Source organism: Petromyzon marinus, chromosome 69, assembly GCF_048934315.1.
Source record: "Petromyzon marinus isolate PM22_M1 ecotype Great Lakes invasive population chromosome 69, UKy_Petmar_22M1.pri1.0, whole genome shotgun sequence".
In the NCBI taxonomy this organism is placed as follows: Eukaryota; Metazoa; Chordata; class Hyperoartia; order Petromyzontiformes; family Petromyzontidae; genus Petromyzon; species Petromyzon marinus.
In genome coordinates this window covers 7,814,815-7,835,556 of record NC_133735.1, presented here as the reverse complement: position 1 = coordinate 7,835,556, position 20,742 = coordinate 7,814,815, and the positions used below count along the sequence as shown (strand labels likewise).

The following is a 20,742-nucleotide window of genomic DNA, read 5'->3' as shown; positions in this document are numbered from 1 at the left end:
CCTTGTTGCTAGGCTGAGGCCTTGTTGCTAAGCTGAGGGGGCCTTGTTGCTAGGCTGAGGCCTTGTTGCTAGACCGAGACCTTGTTGTTAGGCTGAGGGGGCCTTGTTGCTAGGCCGAGGGGGGCCTTGTTGCTAGGCCGATACCTTGTTGCTAGGCCGAGACCGTGTTGCTAGGCCGAGGGGGGCCTTGTTGCTAGGCCGATACCTTGTTGCTAGGCCGAGACCGTGTTGCTAGGCCGAGGGGGGCCTTGTTGCTAGGCCGAGGAGGCCTTGTTGCTAGGCCGAGACCTTGTTGCTAGGCCGAGGGGGCCTTGCTGCTAGGCCGAGGGGGGCCTTGTTGCTAGGCCGAGGGGGCCTTTTACTAGGCCGAGGGTGGCCTTGTTGCTTGGCCGAGGGGGGCCTTGTTGCTAGGCCGAGGGGGCCTTTTACTAGGCCGAGGGGGGCCATGTTGCTAGGCCGAGGGGGGCCTTGTTGCTAGGCCGAGGGGTCTTGTTGCTAGGCCGAGACCTTGTTGCTAGGCCGAGGGGGGCCTTGTTGCTAGGCCGAGACCTTGTTGCTAGGCCGAGGGGGGCCTTGTTGCTAGGCCGAGGGGGGCCTTGTTGCTAGGCCGAGGGGGGGGTGGGGGGCGGTCTTTGTGCGTGGGCCCCCGTCAAGGCGATACTGGAGCTATCGTCCCCCCATCAGGCTCAAGGACCTGGGCCTGGAGAAGTTCACGACGGCCAACCTCTTCACGCGCATCCTCCTGCCCACCGCCTTCCTGCTGTGCTGCATCCTGCAGCTGCACTACTTCCACGACCGCTTCCTGCAGCTCACCGACCTCAACCGCGTGTGGCGCAACGAGGAGAGCGTCGCCTACAGGTGGGGCAACCCTGGTGGGGCAACCCTGGTGGGGCAACCTGGTGGGGCAACCCGGTGGGGCAACCTGGTGGGGTAACCTGGTGGGGCAACCTGGTGGGGGCAACCTGTTGGGGCAACCCGGTGGGGCAACCTGGTGGGGCAGGGTGGGGCAACCCGGTGGGGCAACCCGGTGGGGCAACCCGGTGGGGCAACCCGCCTACAGGTGGGGCAACCCGGTGGGGCAATCTGGTGGGGCAACCTGGTGGGGCAACCCGCCTACAGGTGGGGCACCCTGGTGGGGCAACCTGGTGGGGCAACCTGGTGGGGCAACCCGGTGGGGCAACCCTAGGTGGGGCAACCCGGTGGGGCAACCCGGTGGGGCAACCCTGGGTGGGGCAACCTGGTGGGGGCAACCCGGTGGGGCAACCTGGTGGGGGCAACCCGGTGGGGCAACCTGGTGGGGCAACCCGGTGGGGCAACCCGGTGGGGCAACCCTGGTGGGGCAACCCGGTGGGGCAACCCGCCTACAGGTGGGGCAACCTGGTGGGGCAACCTGGTGGGGCAACCCGGTGGGGCAACCCGGTGGGGGCAACCTGGTGGGGCAACCTGGTGGGGCAACCCGGTGGGGCAACCTGGTGGGGCAACCTGGTGGGGCAACCCGGTGGGGCAACCCGGTGGGGCAACCCGGTGGGGCAACCTGGTGGGGCAGGGTGGGGCAACCCGGTGGGGCAACCTGGTGGGGCAACCCGGTGGGGCAACCTGGTGGGGCAACCCGGTGGGGCAACCTGGTGGGGCAACCTGGTGGGGCAACCCGCCCCACCCGTGTAGCATGCATGGAGCAAGTGCTGCTAGCGAGCAGGGCCTCCTGAAAGGCCGGGCACTGTGGGTACATAGTTCATTTATTTTTTTTCATAGTTTTCATTTATGTTGGTATCGAGCCCTTTGAGCCATTCGGCTCTTGAATCGGGTGCAACCGCAACCAACAACAAAAAACACGAACGAGAAAACAAAAACATCTTAAAGTGATTACTGTGTGTGTGTGTGACTGTGTAAACAGAAAATCCGGGAAAAAAAATATCAAAATATTTCTGAAATAAGCCACCTTGTACACCACCAACGCTGCGTGCAAAACTCCCAGTGGGATGCAAGTCAAACAACAACAACAACCACAATACAACTAAGATTAAGGCCATGAGTCTAACTCCGTACTACAATAAACATTAACACGGCCAAAACAACAAAAAAAACGTTTTCCAAATCACCAAAATAAAAGCCGTGAATGCAATGTAACAGTGATCAACAGGGACTGTGACCGAATTTTTAACAATAAACTACGTAAATAAATTATAACACCAAAATCTGGAGCCATATTTTAGGCCACTGAATGGCTGTGGCAGCTAGGGGTTGTGCAACTCCTCTAGAGCGGTTTTGAGTGAAGATCTCATAGGTAGCGATTCAAGTTGCAGTTTATTGGCAATAGCATCAGGGAAATCGTCTGAGGCCGAGTCGACCTAGGGGAGGCAAAAGACAAAGACGACAAAGATACCCCCCCCCCCCCCCCCGTATAGCCTGTAACAGACCGTAGGGGCAAGCGCTGTTAGCGAGCGAGCGCCTACGAAGGCCGGTGTAACGGTGGCACTTCGAGGGGGGTTGGGCGGTCAGCGCCACGCCCGGCCGCCTTTGTCTCCCCCCCAGCGGCGACGCTCGCTGCGCGACGCGCCGGGTGGCTTAACGCTGAGGCCCGGGGCCGGATTCGGAGAGTCGGTGTTGGCCGTGAGCGGGAATGGAACTCGGGGTCGGCCGTAGCCGGCGGCCGTAGCCGGCGGCGTAGCGCTCGCCACTCCCCACAGGCCCCCGAACGGGAAGCTGAGGCCAACCGCGCTAATCGGAAAGGGTGAGTGGGCTATTACGGCGAGCGAAAGGCAAGCAAGGGCAGCGAGCGGGCGCTTATCGGGGAGTGCCTTATGTCAAACGAGCTGTGGACGTGGGCCACGCACTGATGTCATCGATGACGCCGATGATGTCATCGATGACGCCGATGGTGTCGACGATGACGCCGATGGTGTCATCGATGACGCCGATGGTGTCGACGATGACGCCGATGGTGTCGACGATGACGCCGATGATGTCATCGATGACACTGTAGATGTCATCGATGATGCTGATGATGTCATCGATGATGCCGATGGTGTCATCGATGACGCCGATGGTGTCATCGATGACGCCGATGATGTTTATCGATGACGCTGATGATGTCACCGATCTCGACGGTGTCGTTGATGTCGATGTCGATGATGTCACTGATGTGACTGATGTCGACGGTGTTGATCATCTCACCGATCTCACCGACGTCACCGGCGTCACCGGCGTCACCGATGTCACCGATTTCACCGATGTCATCGATGTCACCGATTTCACCGATGTCATCGATGTCACCGATTTCACCGATCTCACCGATTTCACTGATCTCACCGATTTCACCAATCTTACTAATATCACCGATCTCACCGATTTTACCGATCTCACCGATGTCACCGATCTCACCGAGTTCACCGATGTCACCGATTTCACCGATGTCACCGATATAACCGATTTCACCGATCTCACCGATCTTACTAATATCACCGATCTCACCGATTTTACCGATCTCACCGATGTCACCGATCTCACCGATTTCAACGATGTCACCGATCTCACCGATGTCACCGATGTCACCAATCTAACCGACCTCTCCGATGATCTCACCGATGATGTCACCGATGATCTCACCGATGATCTCACCGATGATCTCACCGATGATGCCACCGGCGTCAGGATGGCGACGGACGAGGGCAGCCTGCCCGACCTCAGCCTCATCCCCGACAAGGGCAGCGGCACCCCGGGGCCAGGGGTCACCGAGGTCACGCCGGGGGAGCGCACGGCGGAGCCACGGCACCACGGCGACGAGGAGGAGGAGGAGGAGGACGACGAGGAGGAGGAGGATGGTGAGGAGGGGGCGGGGGGTGGAGGGTGCTGGGGAGGCAATGGCGACCGGTTGTAATGCAACTGCTGCGGTGTGAGGGCACGGGGGCTGTGACACTGAGGGTGTGACGGCCGTGACGCTGAGGGTGTGACGGCTGTGACGCTGAGGGTGTGACGGCCGTGACACTGAGGGTGTGACGGCTGTGACACTGAAGGTGTGACGGCCGTGACGCTGAGGGTGTGACGGCTGTGACGCTGAGGGTGTGACGGCCGTGACACTGAGGGTGTGACGGCTGTGACACTGAAGGTGTGACGGCCGTGACGCTGAGGGTGTGATGGCTGTGACGCTGAGGGTGTGACGGCTGTGACGCTGAGGGTGTGACGGCCGTGATGCTGAGGGTGTGACGGCCGTGACGCTGAGGGTGTGACGGTTGTGATGCTGAGGGTGTGACGGCCGTGACACTGAGGGTGTGACGGCTGTGACACTGAGGGTGTGACGGCTGTGATGCTGAGGGTGTGACGGCACAGGGGCTGTGACACTGAGGGTGTGACGGCTGTGATGCTGAGGGTGTGACGGCACAGGGGCTGTGACACTGAGGGTGTGACAGCACAGGGGCTGTGACACTGAGGGTGTGACGGCAAAGTTGTGACGCTGAGGGTGTGACGGCGTGGCTGTGACTCCGCTGTGGTATGCAGAAGAGGCCAACAAGTGGCGTCTGGTTCTCGACCGCCTCTCCGTGCTGCTGCTGCGCTCCATGGAGCTGCTGAGGTGGGCCCAGGGCCTCGCCTGGAGGCTCCTGGAGCTGCACATCATAAAGTTGGCCTCCTTCTACACCGTGTGGGTGGCGCTGCGCGAGGTGCCTGCCCACACTCCACCACCCACCACTACCACCCACCACCACCACTACCACCACCCACGTGTAGCCGTCACCACCACCCACCACCACCACCCACCACCACTACCACCCACCACGTGTAGCCACCACTAGCCACCACCCGCCACCACCAAACCACCATCACCACCCACCACGTGTAGCCACCACCACCCACCACCACCACCCACCACCACGTGTAGCCGCCACCCACCACCACGTCTACCCACCACCCACCACGTCTACCCACCACCACCACTACCACCCACCACGTCTACCCACCACCCACCACCACCCACCACGTCTAGCCACCACCCACCACCACTACCCACCACCACCACCACCACCCACCACGTTTACCCACCACCCACCACCACCACCACGTCTGTAGGTGAGTGAGCGACTGAGTGGTTGAGCGAGTGAATGAGTGAGTGGGTGAGTGACTCGGCGGGTGAGTGACGCACACCCATGCATACCCACACACACACCTACACACACCCACACACCCACCCACACACACCCCCCACACACCCCCCCCACACACACACACACAACAACAACAACAACAACCGCCATTCGCCACTAAGTGGCGGTGACGTCACCACGACGCTTGTGCCAGGCCATGTGCACCTTGAGGCCACGTGAAGTGTCGAACGCCCGCTGGCAGGAGGTCACGGGGCAGACCCAGGTGCCACGGGTCGACTGACTGAGATGACTGGCTGATGCACCACACACACACACCCTCACACACACACACACCCCCACACACACACACCCCCACACACACTCCCACCCCCACACCCACACACACACCCCACACACACACACATCCCACACACACACACACCCCCACACACACACACATCCAACACACACACACCCACCCCCACCCACCCCCACCCCCACCCACCCCCACCCACCCCCACCCCCACACACATCCCACACACACACACATCCCACACACACACACACCCCTACACCCACCCCCACCCACCCCACCCACCCCCACACACACCCCCACCCACCCACCCCCACCCACCCCCACCCCCACCCACCCCCACCCCCACCACACCCCACCCCCACCCCCACAGGTGTCGCTGCTTAACTACGCCCTGCTCATCGCGTGGGGCTTCGCGTTGCCCTTCCCGCGGGTGCGGCGCGCCGCGTCGGCCACGTGCGCTGTGTGGGTGAGCGTCGTGGTCGTGGGCAAGATGCTGTACCAGCTGCACATAGTCAACTCGGCCACCTTCAGCACCAACTGCACCGTGAGTGGCGGTGGCTGGCTGGGTCTGTGGGTGTAGCTGGGTCTGTGGGTGTAGCTGGGTGGGTCTGTGATGGTAGTTGGGTGGGTCTGTGATGGTAGCTGGCTGGGTCTGTGATGGTAGCTGGGTGGGTCTGTGACGGTAGCTGTGTGGGTGAGCGTCGTGGTCGTGGGCAAGATGCTGTACCAGCTGCACATAGTCAACTCGGCCACCTTCAGCACCAACTGCACCGTGAGTGGCGGTGGCTGCCTGGGTCTGTGATGGTAGCTGGCTGGGTCTGTGACAGTAGCTGGGTCTGTGATGGTAGCTGGGTGGGTCTGTGGGTGTAGCTGGGTGGGTCTGTGGGTGTAGCTGTGTGGGTCTGTGGGTGTAGCTGGCTGGGTCTGTGATGGTAGCTGGGTCTGTGGTGGTAGCTGGGTGGGTCTGTGGCGGTAGCTGGGTGGGTCTGTGGGTGTAGCTGGGTGGGTCTGTGGGTGTAGCTGGGTGGGTCTGTGATGGTAGCTGGGTCTGTGACAGTAGCTGGCTGGGTGGGTCTGTGGGTGTAGCTGGGTGGGTCTGTGGCGGTGGCTGGGTCTGTGACGGTAGCTGGGTGGGTCTGTGATGGTAGCTGGGTCTGTGACGGTAGCTGTGTGGGTGAGCGTCGTGGGCAAGATGCTGTACCAGCTGCACATAGTCAACTCGGCCACCTTCAGCACCAACTGCACCGTGAGTGGCGGTGGCTGGCTGGGTCTGTGATGGTAGCTGGGTCTGTGGGTGTAGCTGGGTCTGTGATGGTAGCTGGGTGGGTCTGTGGGTGTAGCTGGGTGGGTCTGTGGGTGTAGCTGGGTCTGTGACGGTAGCTGGCTGGGTCTGTGGGTGTAGCTGGGTGGGTCTGTGGCGGTAGCTGGGTCTGTGACGGTAGCTGGCTGGGTCTGTGGGTGTAGCTGGGTGGGTCTGTGATGGTAGCTGGGTCTGTGACGGTAGCTGTGTGGGTGAGCGTCGTGGTCGTGGGCAAGATGCTGTACCAGCTGCACATAGTCAACTCGGCCACCTTCAGCACCAACTGCACCGTGAGTGGCGGTGGCTGCCTGGGTCTGTGATGGTAGCTGGCTGGGTCTGTGACAGTAGCTGGGTCTGTGATGGTAGCTGGGTGGGTCTGTGGGTGTAGCTGGGTGGGTCTGTGATGGTAGCTGGCTGGGTCTGTGACAGTAGCTGGGTCTGTGATGGTAGCTGGGTGGGTCTGTGGGTGTAGCTGGGTGGGTCTGTGGGTGTAGCTGGCTGGGTCTGTGGGTGTAGCTGTGTGGGTCTGTGGGTGTAGCTGGCTGGGTCTGTGATGGTAGCTGGCTGGGTCTGTGATGGTAGCTGGGTCTGTGGTGGTAGCTGGGTGGGTCTGTGGCGGTAGCTGGGTGGGTCTGTGGCGGTAGCTGGGTGGGTCTGTGATGGTAGCTGGCTGGGTCTGTGATGGTAGCTGGGTGGGTCTGTGGCGGTAGCTGGGTGGGTCTGTGATGGTAGCTGGCTGGGTCTGTGATGGTAGCTGGGTGGGTCTGTGGGTGTAGCTGGGTGGGTCTGTGGGTGTAGCTGGGTGGGTCTGTGGGTGTAGCTGGGTGGGTCTGTGATGGTAGCTGGCTGGGTCTGTGACAGTAGCTGGGTCTGTGATGGTAGCTGGGTGGGTCTGTGATGGTAGCTGGGTCTGTGATGGTAGCTGGGTCTGTGACAGTAGCTGGGTCTGTGATGGTAGCTGGGTCTGTGATGGTAGCTGGGTCTGTGATGGTAGCTGGGTCTGTGATGGTAGCTGGGTGGGTCTGTGATGGTAGCTGGGTCTGTGACGGTAGCTGGGTCTGTGACAGTAGCTGGGTCTGTGATGGTAGCTGGGTGGGTCTGTGGGTGTAGCTGGGTGGGTCTGTGATGGTAGCTGGGTCTGTGACGGTAGCTGGCTGGGTCTGTGGGTGTAGCTGGGTGGGTCTGTGGGTGTAGCTGGCTGGGTCTGTGGCGGTAGCTGGGTCTGTGGGTGTAGCTGGCTGGGTCTGTGGGTGTAGCTGGGTGGGTCTGTGATGGTAGTTGGGTGGGTCTGTGGCGGTAGCTGGGTGGGTCTGTGATGGTAGCTGGCTGGGTCTGTGGGTGTAGCTGGGTGGGTCTGTGACGGTAGCTGTGTGGGTGAGCGTCGTGGTCGTGGGCAAGATGCTGTACCAGCTGCACATAGTCAACTCGGCCACCTTCAGCACCAACTGCACCGTGAGTGGCGGTGGCTGGCTGGGTCTGTGGGTGTAGCTGGGTCTGTGATGGTAGCTGGGTGGGTCTGTGATGGTAGCTGAGTCTGTGATGGTAGCTGGGTGGGTCTGTGATGGTAGCTGGGTCTGTGACAGTAGCTGGGTCTGTGGCGGTGGCTGGGTGGGTCTGTGGGTGTAGCTGGGTGGGTCTGTGATGGTAGCTGGGTCTGTGACGGTAGCTGTGTGGGTGAGCGTCGTGGTCGTGGGCAAGATGCTGTACCAGCTGCACATAGTCAACTCGGCCACCTTCAGCACCAACTGCACCGTGAGTGGCGGTGGCTGCCTGGCTCTGTGATGGTAGCTGGGTCTGTGAAGGTAGCTGGCTGGGTCTGTGGGTGTAGCTGGCTGGGTCTGTGGGTGTAGCTGGGTGGGTCTGTGGGTGTAGCTGGGTGGGTCTGTGATGGTAGCTGGGTCTGTGGCGGTGGGTGGGTGGGTCTGTGAGTGTAGCTGGGTCTGTGATGGTAGCTGGGTGGGTCTGTGACAGTAGCTGGGTGGGTCTGTGATGGTAGTTGGGTGGGTCTGTGACAGTAGCTGGGTGGGTCTGTGATGGTAGTTGGGTGGGTCTGTGACAGTAGCTGGGTGGGTCTGTGATGGTAGCTGGCTGGGTCTGTGGCGGTAGCTGGGTCTGTGACGGTAGCTGTGTGGGTGAGCGTCGTGGTCGTGGGCAAGATGCTGTACCAGCTGCACATAGTCAACTCGGCCACCTTCAGCACCAACTGCACCGTGAGTGGCGGTGGCTGCCTGGGTCTGTGATGGTAGCTGGCTGGGTCTGTGACAGTAGCTGGGTGGGTCTGTGGGTGTAGCTGGCTGGGTCTGTGGGTGTAGCTGGGTGGGTCTGTGGGTGTAGTTGGGTGGGTCTGTGATGGTAGCTGGGTGGGTCTGTGACAGTAGCTGGGTTTGTGACAGTAGCTGGGTTTGTGACAGTAGCTGGGTCTGTGACAGTAGCTGGGTCTGTGACAGTAGCTGGGTCTGTGACAGTAGCTGGGTCTGTGACAGTAGCTGGGTCTGTGACAGTAGCTGGGTCTGTGACAGTAGCTGGGTCTGTGACAGTAGCTGGGTGGGTCTGTGATGGTAGCTGGGTCTGTGACAGTAGCTGGGTCTGTGGCGGTAGCTGGCTGGGTCTGTGACAGTAGCTGGGTGGGTCTGTGGGTGTAGCTGGGTGGGTCTGTGGCGGTGGCTGGGTGGGTCTGTGGGTGTAGCTGGCTGGGTCTGTGATGGTAGCTGGGTGGGTCTGTGATGGTAGCTGGGTGGGTCTGTGGGTGTAGCTGGGTGGGTCTGTGGCGGTAGCTGGCTGGGTCTGTGGCGGTAGCTGGGTCTGTGACGGTAGCTGGGTCTGTGACGGTAGCTGGCTGGGTCTGTGATGGTAGCTGGGTGGGTCTGTGGCGGTAGCTGGGTGGGTTTGTGACAGTAGCTGGGTCTGTGACAGTAGCTGCGTGGGTCTGTGGGTGTAGCTGGGTGGGTCTGTGGGTGTAGCTGGGTGGGTCTGTGGGTGTAGCTGGGTGGGTCTGTGGGTGTAGCTGGGTGGGTCTGTGATGGTAGCTGGGTGGGTCTGTGATGGTAGCTGGGTGGGTCTGTGATGGTAGCTGGGTCTGTGACGGTAGCTGGCTGGGTCTGTGGGTGTAGCTGGGTGGGTCTGTGATGGTAGCTGGGTGGGTCTGTGATGGTAGCTGGGTGGGTCTGTGGGTGTAGCTGGGTGGGTCTGTGATGGTAGCAGGGTGGGTCTGTGGTGGTAGCTGGCTGGGTCTGTGACGGTAGCTGGGTGGGTCTGTAGCGGTAGCTGGGTGGGTCTGTGGCGGTAGCTGGGTGGGTCTGTGATGGTAGCTGGGTGGGTCTGTGGCGGTAGCTGGTTGGGTCTGTGACGGTAGCTGGCTGGGTCTGTGACGGTAGCTGGGTGGGTCTGTGGCGGTAGCTGGGTCTGTGATGGTAGCTGGGTGGGTCTGTGGCGGTAGCTGGGTCTGTGATGGTAGCTGGGTGGGTCTGTGGCGGTAGCTGGCTGGGTCTGTGGTGGTAGATGGGTCTGTGATGGTAGCTGGGTGGGTCTGTGATGGTAGTTGGCTGGGTCTGTGACGGTAGCTGGGTGGGTCTGTGACGGTAGCTTGCTGGGTCTGTGACGGTAGCTGGATGGGTCTGTGATTGTAGCTGGGTGGGTCTTTGATGGTAGCTGGGTCTGTGACGGTAGCTGGGTGGGTCTGTGGCGGTAGCTGGGTGGGTCTGTGGCGGTAGCTGGGTGGGTCTGTGACAGTAGCTGGGTCTGTGATGGTAGCTGGGTGGGTCTGTGACGGTAGCTGGCTGGGTCTGTGGCGGTAGCTGGGTGGGTCTGTGATGATGACATCACCCTGACGTTGCTGCGACGTTGCCGTGACGACCCTGGCCGGCCGTGTCACGTGTTTGGTGGTGCAGGTTCCCGTGGGGATGAGTGAGGAGGATCGCCGTGGCTCGCTGCTCTACCGGGGCCCCGTCGATCCGGCCAACTGGGTGGGCCTTCGCAAGGCCGACAACATCGCCCTATACATACGGGTCTGCTCGCTCACCCACCGCTCGCCCACCGCTCGCTCACCCACTGCTCGCTCACCCACCGCTCGCTCGCTCACCCACCGCTCGCTCACCCACCGCTCGCTCACCCACCGCTCGCTCACCCACCGCTCGCTCACCCACCGCTCGCTCGCTCACCCACCGCTCGCTCACCCGACGCTTGCTCACCCACCGCTCGCTCACCCACCGCTCACCCACCGCTCGCTCGCTCACCCACCGCTCGCTCACCCACCGCTCGCTCACCCACCCCTCACCCACCGCTCGCTCACCCACCGCTCGCTCACCCACCGCTCGCTCGCCCACCCACCGCTCGCTCGCCCACCCACCGCTCGCTCATCCACCGCTCGCTCACCCACCGCTCGCTCACCCACCGCTCGCTCACCCACCGCTCGCTCGCTCACCCACCGCTCGCTCGCCCACTGCTCGCTCGCTCACCCACCGCTCGCTCACCCGACGCTTGCTCACCCACCGCTCGCTCACCCACCGCTCGCTCGCCCGACGCTCGCTCACCCACCGCTCGCTCACCCACCGCTCGCTCGCTCACCCACCGCTCGCTCGCTCACCCACCGCTCGCTCACCCACCGCTCGCTCACCCACCGCTCGCTCGCCCACCGCTCGCTCATCCACCACTCGCTCACCTACTGCTCGCTCACCCACCGCTCGCTCACCCACCGCTCGCTCACCCGACGCTCGCCCACCACTCACTCACCCGACGCTCGCCCACCACTCACTCACCCGACGCTCGCCCACCACTCACTCACCCGACGCTCGCCCACCACTCACTCACCCGATGCTCACCCACCACTTGCTCACTCGACGCTCACCCGACGCTCACCCACCACTCGCTCACCCACCACTCACCCACCACTCGCTCACCCACCGCTCACCCACCACTCACCCACCACTCGCTCACCCACCGCTCACCTGACGCTCGCTCACCCACCGCTCACCCACCGCTCGCTCACCCACCGCTCGCTCACCCACCGCTCGCTCACCCGACGCTCGCCCACCACTCGCTCACCGGCCACTCACCCGACGCTCACCCACCACTCGCTCCTCCCCAAACTCCCCCCAATTCCTCCCCCTCTCTTCCCCCCCCCCACTCCAGGACCACCTGATGATCCTGGCCGTGCTGGTGCTGGAGGCGACTGTGTACCGGCGCCAGGCCTACTGCCGGGCGGCGAGCGGCGAGGCCGCGCCGCCCACGGGCGCCATCTTCCCCGGGGTGACGCGTGGCCACATGGACCGCAGCGTGGCGCTCTGCCTCAAGTACTTCCTCAACTACTTCTTCTACAAGTTCGGCCTCGAGGTCAGGGACACCCGCTCCCCCCCACCCCACCCCTTCTCCTCCGCTCCCCACCCCGGCCACTGTGGGCCTTCAGAGAGGCCCTCCCCTCCTCGCGACCCGGGGCCTACGGTTGAGGCCTCACCCAGTCACGGGCCTACAGGTGAGGCCTTCAGCCACGGGCCTATAGGTGAGGCCCTCAGCCACAGGCCTACAGGTGATGCCCTTAGCCAGCTACGGGCCTACAGGTGAGGCCCTCAGCCACGAGCCTACAGGTGAGGCCCTCAGCCACAGGCCTATAGGTGAGGCCCTCAGCCACAGGCCTATAGGTGAGGCCCTCAGCTACGGGCCTACAGGTGAGGCCCTCAGCCAGCCACAGTCCTATAGGTGAGGCCCTCAGCCACGGGCCTACAGTTGAGGCCCTCAGCCACGGGCCTACAGGTGAGGCCCTCAGCCACAGGCCAGGCCCTTAGCCAGCCACAGGCCTACAGGTGAGGCCCTCAGCCACAGGCCTACAGGTGAGGCCCTCAGCCACGAGCCTGCAGGTGAGGCCCTCAGCCACGGGCATACAGGTGAGGCCCTCAGCCACAGTCCTATAGGTGAGGCCCTCAGCCACGGGCCTACAGTTGAGGCCCTCAGCCACGGGCCTACAGGTGAGGCCCTCAGCCACAGGCCTACAGGTGAGGCCCTCAGCCACAGGCCTACAAGTGAGTCCCTCAGCCATTGGCCTACAGGGGAGGCCCTCAGCCACAGGCCTACAGGTGAGGCCCTCAGCCACGGACATACAGGTGAGGCCCTCAGCCACGAGCCTACGGGTGAGGCCCTCAGCCACAGGCCTACAGGTGAAGCCCTCAGCCACAGGCCTACAGGTGAGGCCTCACCCAGCCACAGGCCTACAGGTGAGGCCTTCAGCCACGGGCCTACAGGTGAGGCCCTTAGCCACAGGCCTATAGGTGAGGCCCTCAGCCACGGGCCTACAGGTGAGGCCCTTAGCCACAGGCCTACAGGTGAGGCCCTCAGCCACGGGCCTACAGGTGAGGCCCTCAGCCACAGGCCTACAGGTGAGGCCCTCAGCCACGGGCCTACAGGTGAGGCCCTCAGCCACAGGCCTACAGGTGAGGCCCTCAGCCACGGGCCTACAGGTGAGGCCCTCAGCCACAGGCATACAGGTGAGAGAGACCCAGACCCAGGGCTCGAACCCAGGCTCTCAGTGTCTCCGACACGGCCACTATGAACCCCCTGATAGAGAAAAAGACACCCAGACCCAGGGCTCGAACCCAGCCTCTCAGTGTCTCCATTACGGCCATTATGAACCACCTGATAGAGAGAGAGACACCCAGACCCAGGGCTCGAACCCAGGCTCTCAGTGTCTCCTACACGGCCACTATGAACCCCCTGATAGAGATAGAGAGACACCCAGACCCAGGGCTCGAACCCAGGCTCTCAATGTCTCCGACACGGCCATTATGGACCCCCTGATAGAGAGAGAGACACCCAGACCCAGGGCTCGAACCCAGGCTCTCAGTGTCTCCGACACGGCCACTATGACCCCCCTGATAGAAAGAGAGACACCCAGACCCAGGGCTCGAACCCAGCCTCTCAGTGTCTCCTACACGGCCACTATGAACCCCCTGATAGAGAGAGATACCCAGACCCAGGGCTCGAACCCAGGCTCTCAGTGTCTCCGACACGGCCACTATGAACCCCCTGATAGAGAGAGACGCCCAGACTCAAGGCTTGAACCCAGGCTCTCAGTGTCTCCTACACGGCCACTATGAACCCCCTGATAGAGAGAGACGCCCAGACTCAAGGCTCGAACCCAGGCTCTCAGTGTCTCCGACACGGCCACTATGACCCCCCTGATAGAGAGAGACCCAGACCCAGGGCTCGAACCACCGTGCTTCTCCCTCCCCCCTAACCCCCCCCACTTGCCCCCCACCCCCGCCCACCCCGTGACACCACCACCACCCCCCCCCCCCCATCTTCCCATACCCCTCAGGTGTGCTTCCTGATGACCATCAACGCCATCGGGCAGCGGATGGACCTCTACGCGATGCTGCACGGTTTCTGGCTGGTGGCCATCGTCTTCCGGCGCAAGCGAGCGGCAGTCGCCCTCCTCTGGCCCCGCTTCTGCCTCTACTTGGCGTGCAGCTTCACCTTCCAGTACCTGCTGTGCATCGGGCTGCCGCCCGTCCTCTGCCACGGTGCGGCCCGGCCTGTCGGCGTCATCGGCGGCGGCGGCGGCGTCGGCGGCGTCGGCGTCGGCAGAGTCAGGCTCGGTTTGAAGCGGTGTTTGTAGGCGTGGAGCGGTTTCGGCGGTCAGCGGCTCATCGGCGGCAGTAAGAGTCTCGCTTCCGTTTTGAGTCATCGCTATGTGAACTGTTCCCCCGGGTGATTGAAAGGCGTGGAGCGGTTTCGGCGGTCAGCGGCTCATCGGCGGCAGTAAGAGTCTCGCTTCCGTTTTGAGTCATCGCTATGTGAACTGTTCCCCCGGGTGATTGAAAGGCGTGGAGCGGTTTCGGCGGTCAGCGGCTCATCGGCGGCAGTAAGAGTCTCGCTTCCGTTTTGAGTCATCGCTATGTGAACTGTTCCCCCGGGTGATTGAAAGGCGTGGAGCGGTTTCGGCGTTCAGCGGCTCATCGGCGGCAGTAAGAGTCTCGCTTCCGTTTTGAGTCATCGCTATGTGAACTGTTCCCCCGGGTGATTGAAAGGCGTGGAGCGGTTTCGGCGTGCAGCGGCTCATCAGCAGCAGTAGAGTCTCGCTTCTGTTTTGAGTCATCGCTATGTGAACTGTTCCCCCGGGTGATTGAAAGGCGTGGAGCGGTTTCGGCGGTCAGCGGCTCATCAGCAGCAGTAGAGTCTCGCTTCCGTTTTGAGTCATCGCTATGTGAACTGTTCCCCGGGTGATTGAAAGGCGTGGAGCGGTTTCGGCAGTCAGCGGCTCATCAGCAGCAGTAGAGTCTCGCTTCCGTTTTGAGTCATCGCTATGTGAACTGTTCCCCCGGGTGATTGAAAGGCGTGGAGCGGTTTCGGCGTTCAGCGGCTCATCGGCGGCAGTAAGAGTCTCGCTTCCGTTTTGAGTCATCGCTATGTGAACTGTTCCCCCGGGTGATTGAAAGGCGTGGAGCGGTTTCGGCGGTCAGCGGCTCATCGGCGGCAGTAAGAGTCTCGCTTCCGTTTTGAGTCATCGCTATGTGAACTGTTCCCCCGGGTGATTGAAAGGCGTGGAGCGGTTTCGGCGTTCAGCGGCTCATCAGCAGCAGTAGAGTCTCGCTTCTGTTTTGAGTCATCGCTATGTGAACTATTCCCCCGGGTGATTGAAAGGCATGGAGCAGTTTCGGCGTGCAGCGGCTCATCAGCAGCACTAAGAGTCTCGCTTCCGTTTTGAGTCATCGCTATGTGAACTGTTCCCCCGGTGATTGAAAAGCATGGAGCGGTTTCGGCGGTCAGCGGCTCATCAGCAGCAGTAGAGTCTCGCTTCTGTTTTGAGTCATCGCTATGTGAACTGTTCCCCGGGTGATTGAAAGGCGTGGAGCGGTTTCGGCCTTCAGCATCTCATCGGCAGTAAGAGTCTCGCTTCTGTTTTGAGTCATCGCTATGTGAACTGTCCCCCGGGTGATTGAAAGGCGTGGAGCGGTTTCGGCCTTCAGCATCTCATCGGCAGTAAGAGTCTCACTTCTGTTTTGAGTCATCGCTATGTGAACTGTTCCCCGGGTGATTGAAAGGCGTGGAGCGGTTTCGGCCTTCAGCATCTCATCGGCAGTAAGAGTCTCGCTTCTGTTTTGAGTCATCGCTATGTGAACTGTTCCCCCGGGTGATTGAAAGGCGTGGAGCGGTTTCGACGGTCAGCTTCTCATCGGCAGTAAGAGTCTCGCTTCCGTTTTGAGTCATCGCTATGTGAACTCTCCCCTGGGTGATTGAAAGGCGTGGAGCGGTTTCGGCGTGCAGCGGCTCATCAGCAGCAGTAGAGTCTCGCTTCCGTTTTGAGTCATCGCTATGTGAACTGTTCCCCCGGTGATTGAAAGGCGTGGAGCGGTTTTGGCATTCAGCGGCTCATCGGCAGTAAGAGTCTCGCTTCCGTTTTGAGTCATCGCTATGTGAACTGTTCCCCGGGTGATTGTGGGCATGGAGCGGTTTCGGCAGTCAGCGGCTCATCAGCAGTAGAGTCTCGCTTCTGTTTTGAGTCATCGCTATGTGAACTGTCCCCCGGGTGATTGAAAGGCGTGGAACGGTTTCGGCCTTCAGCGTCTCATCAGCAGTAAGAGTCTCGCTTCTGTTTTGAGTCATCGCTATGTGAACTGTTCCCCCGGTGATTGTGGGCGTGGAGCGGTTTCGGCAGTCAGCGGCTCATCAGCAGCATTAGAGTCTCGCTTCCGTTTTGGGTCATCGCTATGTGAACTGTTCCCCCGGGTGATTGAAAGGCGTGGAGCGGTTTCGACGGTCAGCTTCTCATCGGCAGTAAGAGTCTCGCTTCCGTTTTGAGTCATCGCTATGTGAACTGTTCTTCGGGTGATTGAAAGGCGTGGAGCGGTTTCGGCGGTCAGCGGCTCATCAGCAGCAGTAGAGTCTCGCTTCTGTTTTGAGTCATCGCTATGTGAACTGTTCCCCGGGTGATTGAAAGGCGTGGAGCGGTTTCGGCGTTCAGCGGCTCATCAGCAGCAGTAGAGTCTCGCTTCTGTTTTGAGTCATCGCTATGTGAACTGTTCCCCCGGGTGATTGAAAGGCGTGGAGCGGTTTCGGCGGTCAGCGGCTCATCAGCAGCAGCAGAGTCTCGCTTCTGTTTTGAGTCATCGCTATGTGAACTGTTCCCCGGGTGATTGAAAGGCGTGGAGCGGTTTCGGTAGTCAGCGTCTCATCAGCAGCAGTAGAGTCTCGCTTCTGTTTTGAGTCATCGCTATGTGAACTGTCCCCCGGGTGATTGAAAGGCGTGGAGCGGTTTCGACGGTCAGCTTCTCATCGGCAGTAAGAGTCTCGCTTCCGTTTTGAGTCATCGCTATGTGAACTGTTCCCCGGGTGATTGAAAGGCGTGGAGCGGTTTCGGCGTTCAGCGGCTCATCGGCAGTAAGAGTCTCGCTTCCGTTTTGAGTCATCGCTATGTGAACTGTTCCCCGGGTGATTGAAAGGCGTGGAGCGGTTTCGGCGTTCAGCGGCTCATCGGCAGCAGTAGAGTCTCGCTTCCGTTTTGAGTCATCGCTATGTGAACTGTTCCCCTGGGTGATTGAAAGGCGTGGAGCGGTTTCGGCCTTCAGCGTCTCATCAGCAGCAGTAGAGTCTCGCTTCCGTTTTGAGTCATCGCTATGTGAACTGTTCCCCGGGTGATTAAAAGGCGTGGAGCGGTTTCGGCATTCAGTGGCTCATCGGCAGTAAGAGTCTCGCTTCCGTTTTGAGTCATCGCTATGTGAACTGTTCCCCCGGTGATTGAAAGGCGTGGAGCGGTTTCGGCGTTCAGCGGCTCATCAGCAGCAGTAGAGTCTCGCTTCCGTTTTGAGTCATCGCTATGTGAACTGTTCCCCGGGTGATTGAAAGGCGTGGAGCGGTTTCGGCCTTCAGCGGCTCATCAGCAGCAGTAGAGTCTCGCTTCCGTTTTGAGTCATCGCTATGTGAACTGTTCCCCCGGTGATTGTAGGCGTGGAGCGGTTTCGGCGTTCAGCGGCTCATCGGCAGTAGAGTCTCGCTTCTGTTTTGAGTCATCGCTATGTGAACTGTTCCCCCGGGTGATTGAAAGGCGTGGAGCGGTTTCGGCCTTCAGCATCTCATCAGCAGTAAGAGTCTCGCTTCTGTTTTGAGTCATCGCTATGTGAGCTGTCCCCCGGGTGATTGAAAGGCGTGGAGCGGTTTCGGCGGTCAGCTTCTCATCAGCAGTAGAGTCTCGCTTCCGTTTTGAGTCATCGCTATGTGAACTGTTCCCCGGGTGATTGAAAGGCGTGGAGCGGTTTCGGCGTTCAGCGGCTCATCAGCAGCAGTAGAGTCTCGCTTCTGTTTTGAGTCATCGCTATGTGAACTGTTCCCCGGGTGATTGAAAGGCGTGGAGCGGTTTCGGCGTTCAGTGGCTCATCAGCAGTAGAGTTTTGCTTCCGTTTTGAGTCATCGCTATGTGAACTGTTCCCCCGGTGATTGTAGGCGTGGAGCGGTTTCGGCGTTCAGCGGCTCATCGGCAGTAGAGTCTCGCTTCTGTTTTGAGTCATCGCTATGTGAACTGTTCCCCCGGGTGATTGAAAGGCGTGGAGCGGTTTCGGCCTTCAGCATCTCATCAGCAGCAGTAGAGTCTCGCTTCTGTTTTGAGTCATCGCTATGTGAACTGTTCCCCGGGTGATTGAAAGGCGTGGAGCGGTTTCGGCGTTCAGTGGCTCATCAGCAGTAGAGTTTTGCTTCCGTTTTGAGTCATCGCTATGTGAACTGTTCCCCCGGTGATTGTAGGCGTGGAGCGGTTTCGGCGTTCAGCGGCTCATCGGCAGTAGAGTCTTGCTTCTGTTTTGAGTCATCGCTATGTGAACTGCTCCCCCGGGTGATTGAAAGGCGTGGAGCGGTTTCGGCCTTCAGCGGCTCATCAGCAGCAGTAGAGTCTCGCTTCCGTTTTGAGTCATCGCTATGTGAACTGTTCCCCCGGTGATTGAAAGGCGTGGAGCGGTTTCGACGGTCAGCTTCTCATCGGCAGTAAGAGTCTCGCTTCCGTTTTGAGTCATCGCTATGTGAACTGTTCCCCGGGTGATTGAAAGGCGTGGAGCGGTTTCGACCTTCAGCATCTCATCGGCAGTAAGAGTCTCGCTTCTGTTTTGAGTCATCGCTATGTGAACTGTCCCCCGGGTGATTGAAAGGCGTGGAGGGGTTTCGGCCTTCAGCATCTCATCGGCAGTAAGAGTCTCGCTTCTGTTTTGAGTCATCGCTATGTGAACTGTTCCCCCGGGTGATTGAAAGGCGTGGAGCGGTTTCGATGGTCAGCTTCTCATCGGCAGTAAGAGTCTCGCTTCCGTTTTGAGTCATCGCTATGTGAACTCTCCCCTGGGTGATTGAAAGGCGTGGAGCGGTTTCGGCGTTCAGCGGCTCATCGGCAGTAAGAGTCTCGCTTCTGTTTTGAGTCATCGCTATGTGAACTGTTCCCCGGGTGATTGAAAGGCGTGGAGCGGTTTCGGCCTTCAGCGGCTCATCAGCAGCAGTAGAGTCTCGCTTCTGTTTTGAGTCATCGCTATGTGAACTGTTCCCCGGGTGATTGAAAGGCGTGGAGCGGTTTCGGCGTTCAGCTTCTCATCAGCAGTAGAGTCTCGCTTCTGTTTTGAGTCATCGCTATGTGAACTGTTCCCCGGGTGATTGAAAGGCGTGGAGCGGTTTCGGCAGTCAGCGGCTCATCAGCAGTAGAGTCTCGCTTCTGTTTTGAGTCATCGCTATGTGAACTGTTCCCCGGGTGATTGAAAGGCGTGGAGCGGTTTCGGCGGTCAGCGGCTCATCAGCAGCAATAGAGTCTCGCTTCCGTTTTGAGTCATCGCTATGTGAACTGTTCCCCGGGTGATTGAAAGGCGTGGAGCGGTTTCGGCAGTCAGCGGCTCATCAGCAGCAGTAGAGTCTCGCTTCCGTTTTGAGTCATCGCTATGTGAACTGTTCCCCGGGTGATTGAAAGGCGTGGAGCGGTTTCGGCCTTCAGCATCTCATCGGCAGTAAGAGTCTCGCTTCTGTTTTGAGTCATCGCTATGTGAACTGTCCCCCGGGTGATTGAAAGGCGTGGAGGGGTTTCGGCCTTCAGCATCTCATCGGCAGTAAGAGTCTCGCTTCTGTTTTGAGTCATCGCTATGTGAACTGTTCCCCGGGTGATTGTAGGCGTGGAGCGGTTTCGGCGGTCAGCGGCTCATCAGCAGCAGTAGAGTCTCGCTTCCGTTTTGAGTCATCGCTATGTGAACTGTTCCCCGGGTGATTGAAAGGCGTGGAGCGGTTTTGGCAGTCAGCGGCTCATCAGCAGCAGTAGAGTCTCGCTTCCGTTTTGAGTCATCGCTATGTGAACTGTTCCTCGGGTGATTGAAAGGCGTGGAGCGGTTTCGGCGTTCAGCGGCTCATCAGCAGCAGTAGAGTCTCGCTTCCGTTTTGAGTCATCGCTATGTGAACTGTTCCCCGGGTGATTTAAAGGCGTGGAGCGGTTTCGGCCTTCAGCATCTCATCGGCAGTAAGAGTCTTGCTTCTGTTTTGAGTCATCGCTATGTGAACTGTTCCCCGGGTGATTAAAAGGCGTGGACCGGTTTCGGCAGTCAGCGGCTCATCAGCAGTAGAGTCTCGCTTCTGTTTTGAGTCATCGCTATGTGAACTGTTCCCCGGGTGATTGAAAGGCGTGGAGCGGTTTCGGCGTTCAGCGGCTCATCAGCAGTAAAAGTATCGCTTCCGTTTTGAGTCATCGCTATGTGAACTGTTCCCCGGGTGATTGAAAGGCGTGGAGCGGTTTCGGCGGTCAGCGGCTCATCAGCAGCAATAGAGTCTCGCTTCCGTTTTGAGTCATCGCTATGTGAACTGTTCCCCGGGTGATTGAAAGGCGTGGAGCGGTTTTGGCAGTCAGCGGCTCATCAGCAGCAGTAGAGTCTCGCTTCCGTTTTGAGTCATCGCTATGTGAACTGTTCCCCGGGTGATTTAAAGGCGTGGAGCGGTTTCGGCCTTCAGCATCTCATCGGCAGTAAGAGTCTTGCTTCTGTTTTGAGTCATCGCTATGTGAACTGTTCCCCGGGTGATTAAAAGGCGTGGACCGGTTTCGGCAGTCAGCGGCTCATCAGCAG

The 20,742-nt window shown here is 60.2% G+C and overlaps 2 protein-coding genes across 2 annotated transcripts in view; both read left to right on the top strand.

Annotated features, from left to right (window-relative positions):
• The window catches only part of LOC116957050 (piezo-type mechanosensitive ion channel component 2-like), a 69,502-nt gene extending 63,309 nt beyond the window's left edge, over positions 1 to 6,193 (top strand). Inside the window, exons 16-20 of the mRNA XM_076055129.1 lie at positions 685 to 858; positions 3,652 to 3,821; positions 4,495 to 4,655; positions 5,762 to 5,957; positions 6,078 to 6,193. Coding sequence (XP_075911244.1) covers positions 685 to 858; positions 3,652 to 3,821; positions 4,495 to 4,655; positions 5,762 to 5,957; positions 6,078 to 6,193 — 817 coding nt within the window. The remainder of the gene's footprint in view (positions 1 to 684; positions 859 to 3,651; positions 3,822 to 4,494; positions 4,656 to 5,761; positions 5,958 to 6,077) is intronic.
• Positions 6,194 to 6,532: 339 nt separating this feature from the next.
• Positions 6,533 to 20,742, top strand: part of LOC142906734 (piezo-type mechanosensitive ion channel component 2-like) — a 19,701-nt gene continuing 5,491 nt past the window's right edge. The window contains exons 1-8 of the mRNA XM_076055128.1: positions 6,533 to 6,637; positions 6,856 to 7,003; positions 8,058 to 8,143; positions 8,318 to 8,443; positions 8,776 to 8,901; positions 10,579 to 10,695; positions 11,819 to 12,019; positions 13,995 to 14,199. Coding sequence (XP_075911243.1) covers positions 6,533 to 6,637; positions 6,856 to 7,003; positions 8,058 to 8,143; positions 8,318 to 8,443; positions 8,776 to 8,901; positions 10,579 to 10,695; positions 11,819 to 12,019; positions 13,995 to 14,199 — 1,114 coding nt within the window. The remainder of the gene's footprint in view (positions 6,638 to 6,855; positions 7,004 to 8,057; positions 8,144 to 8,317; positions 8,444 to 8,775; positions 8,902 to 10,578; positions 10,696 to 11,818; positions 12,020 to 13,994; positions 14,200 to 20,742) is intronic.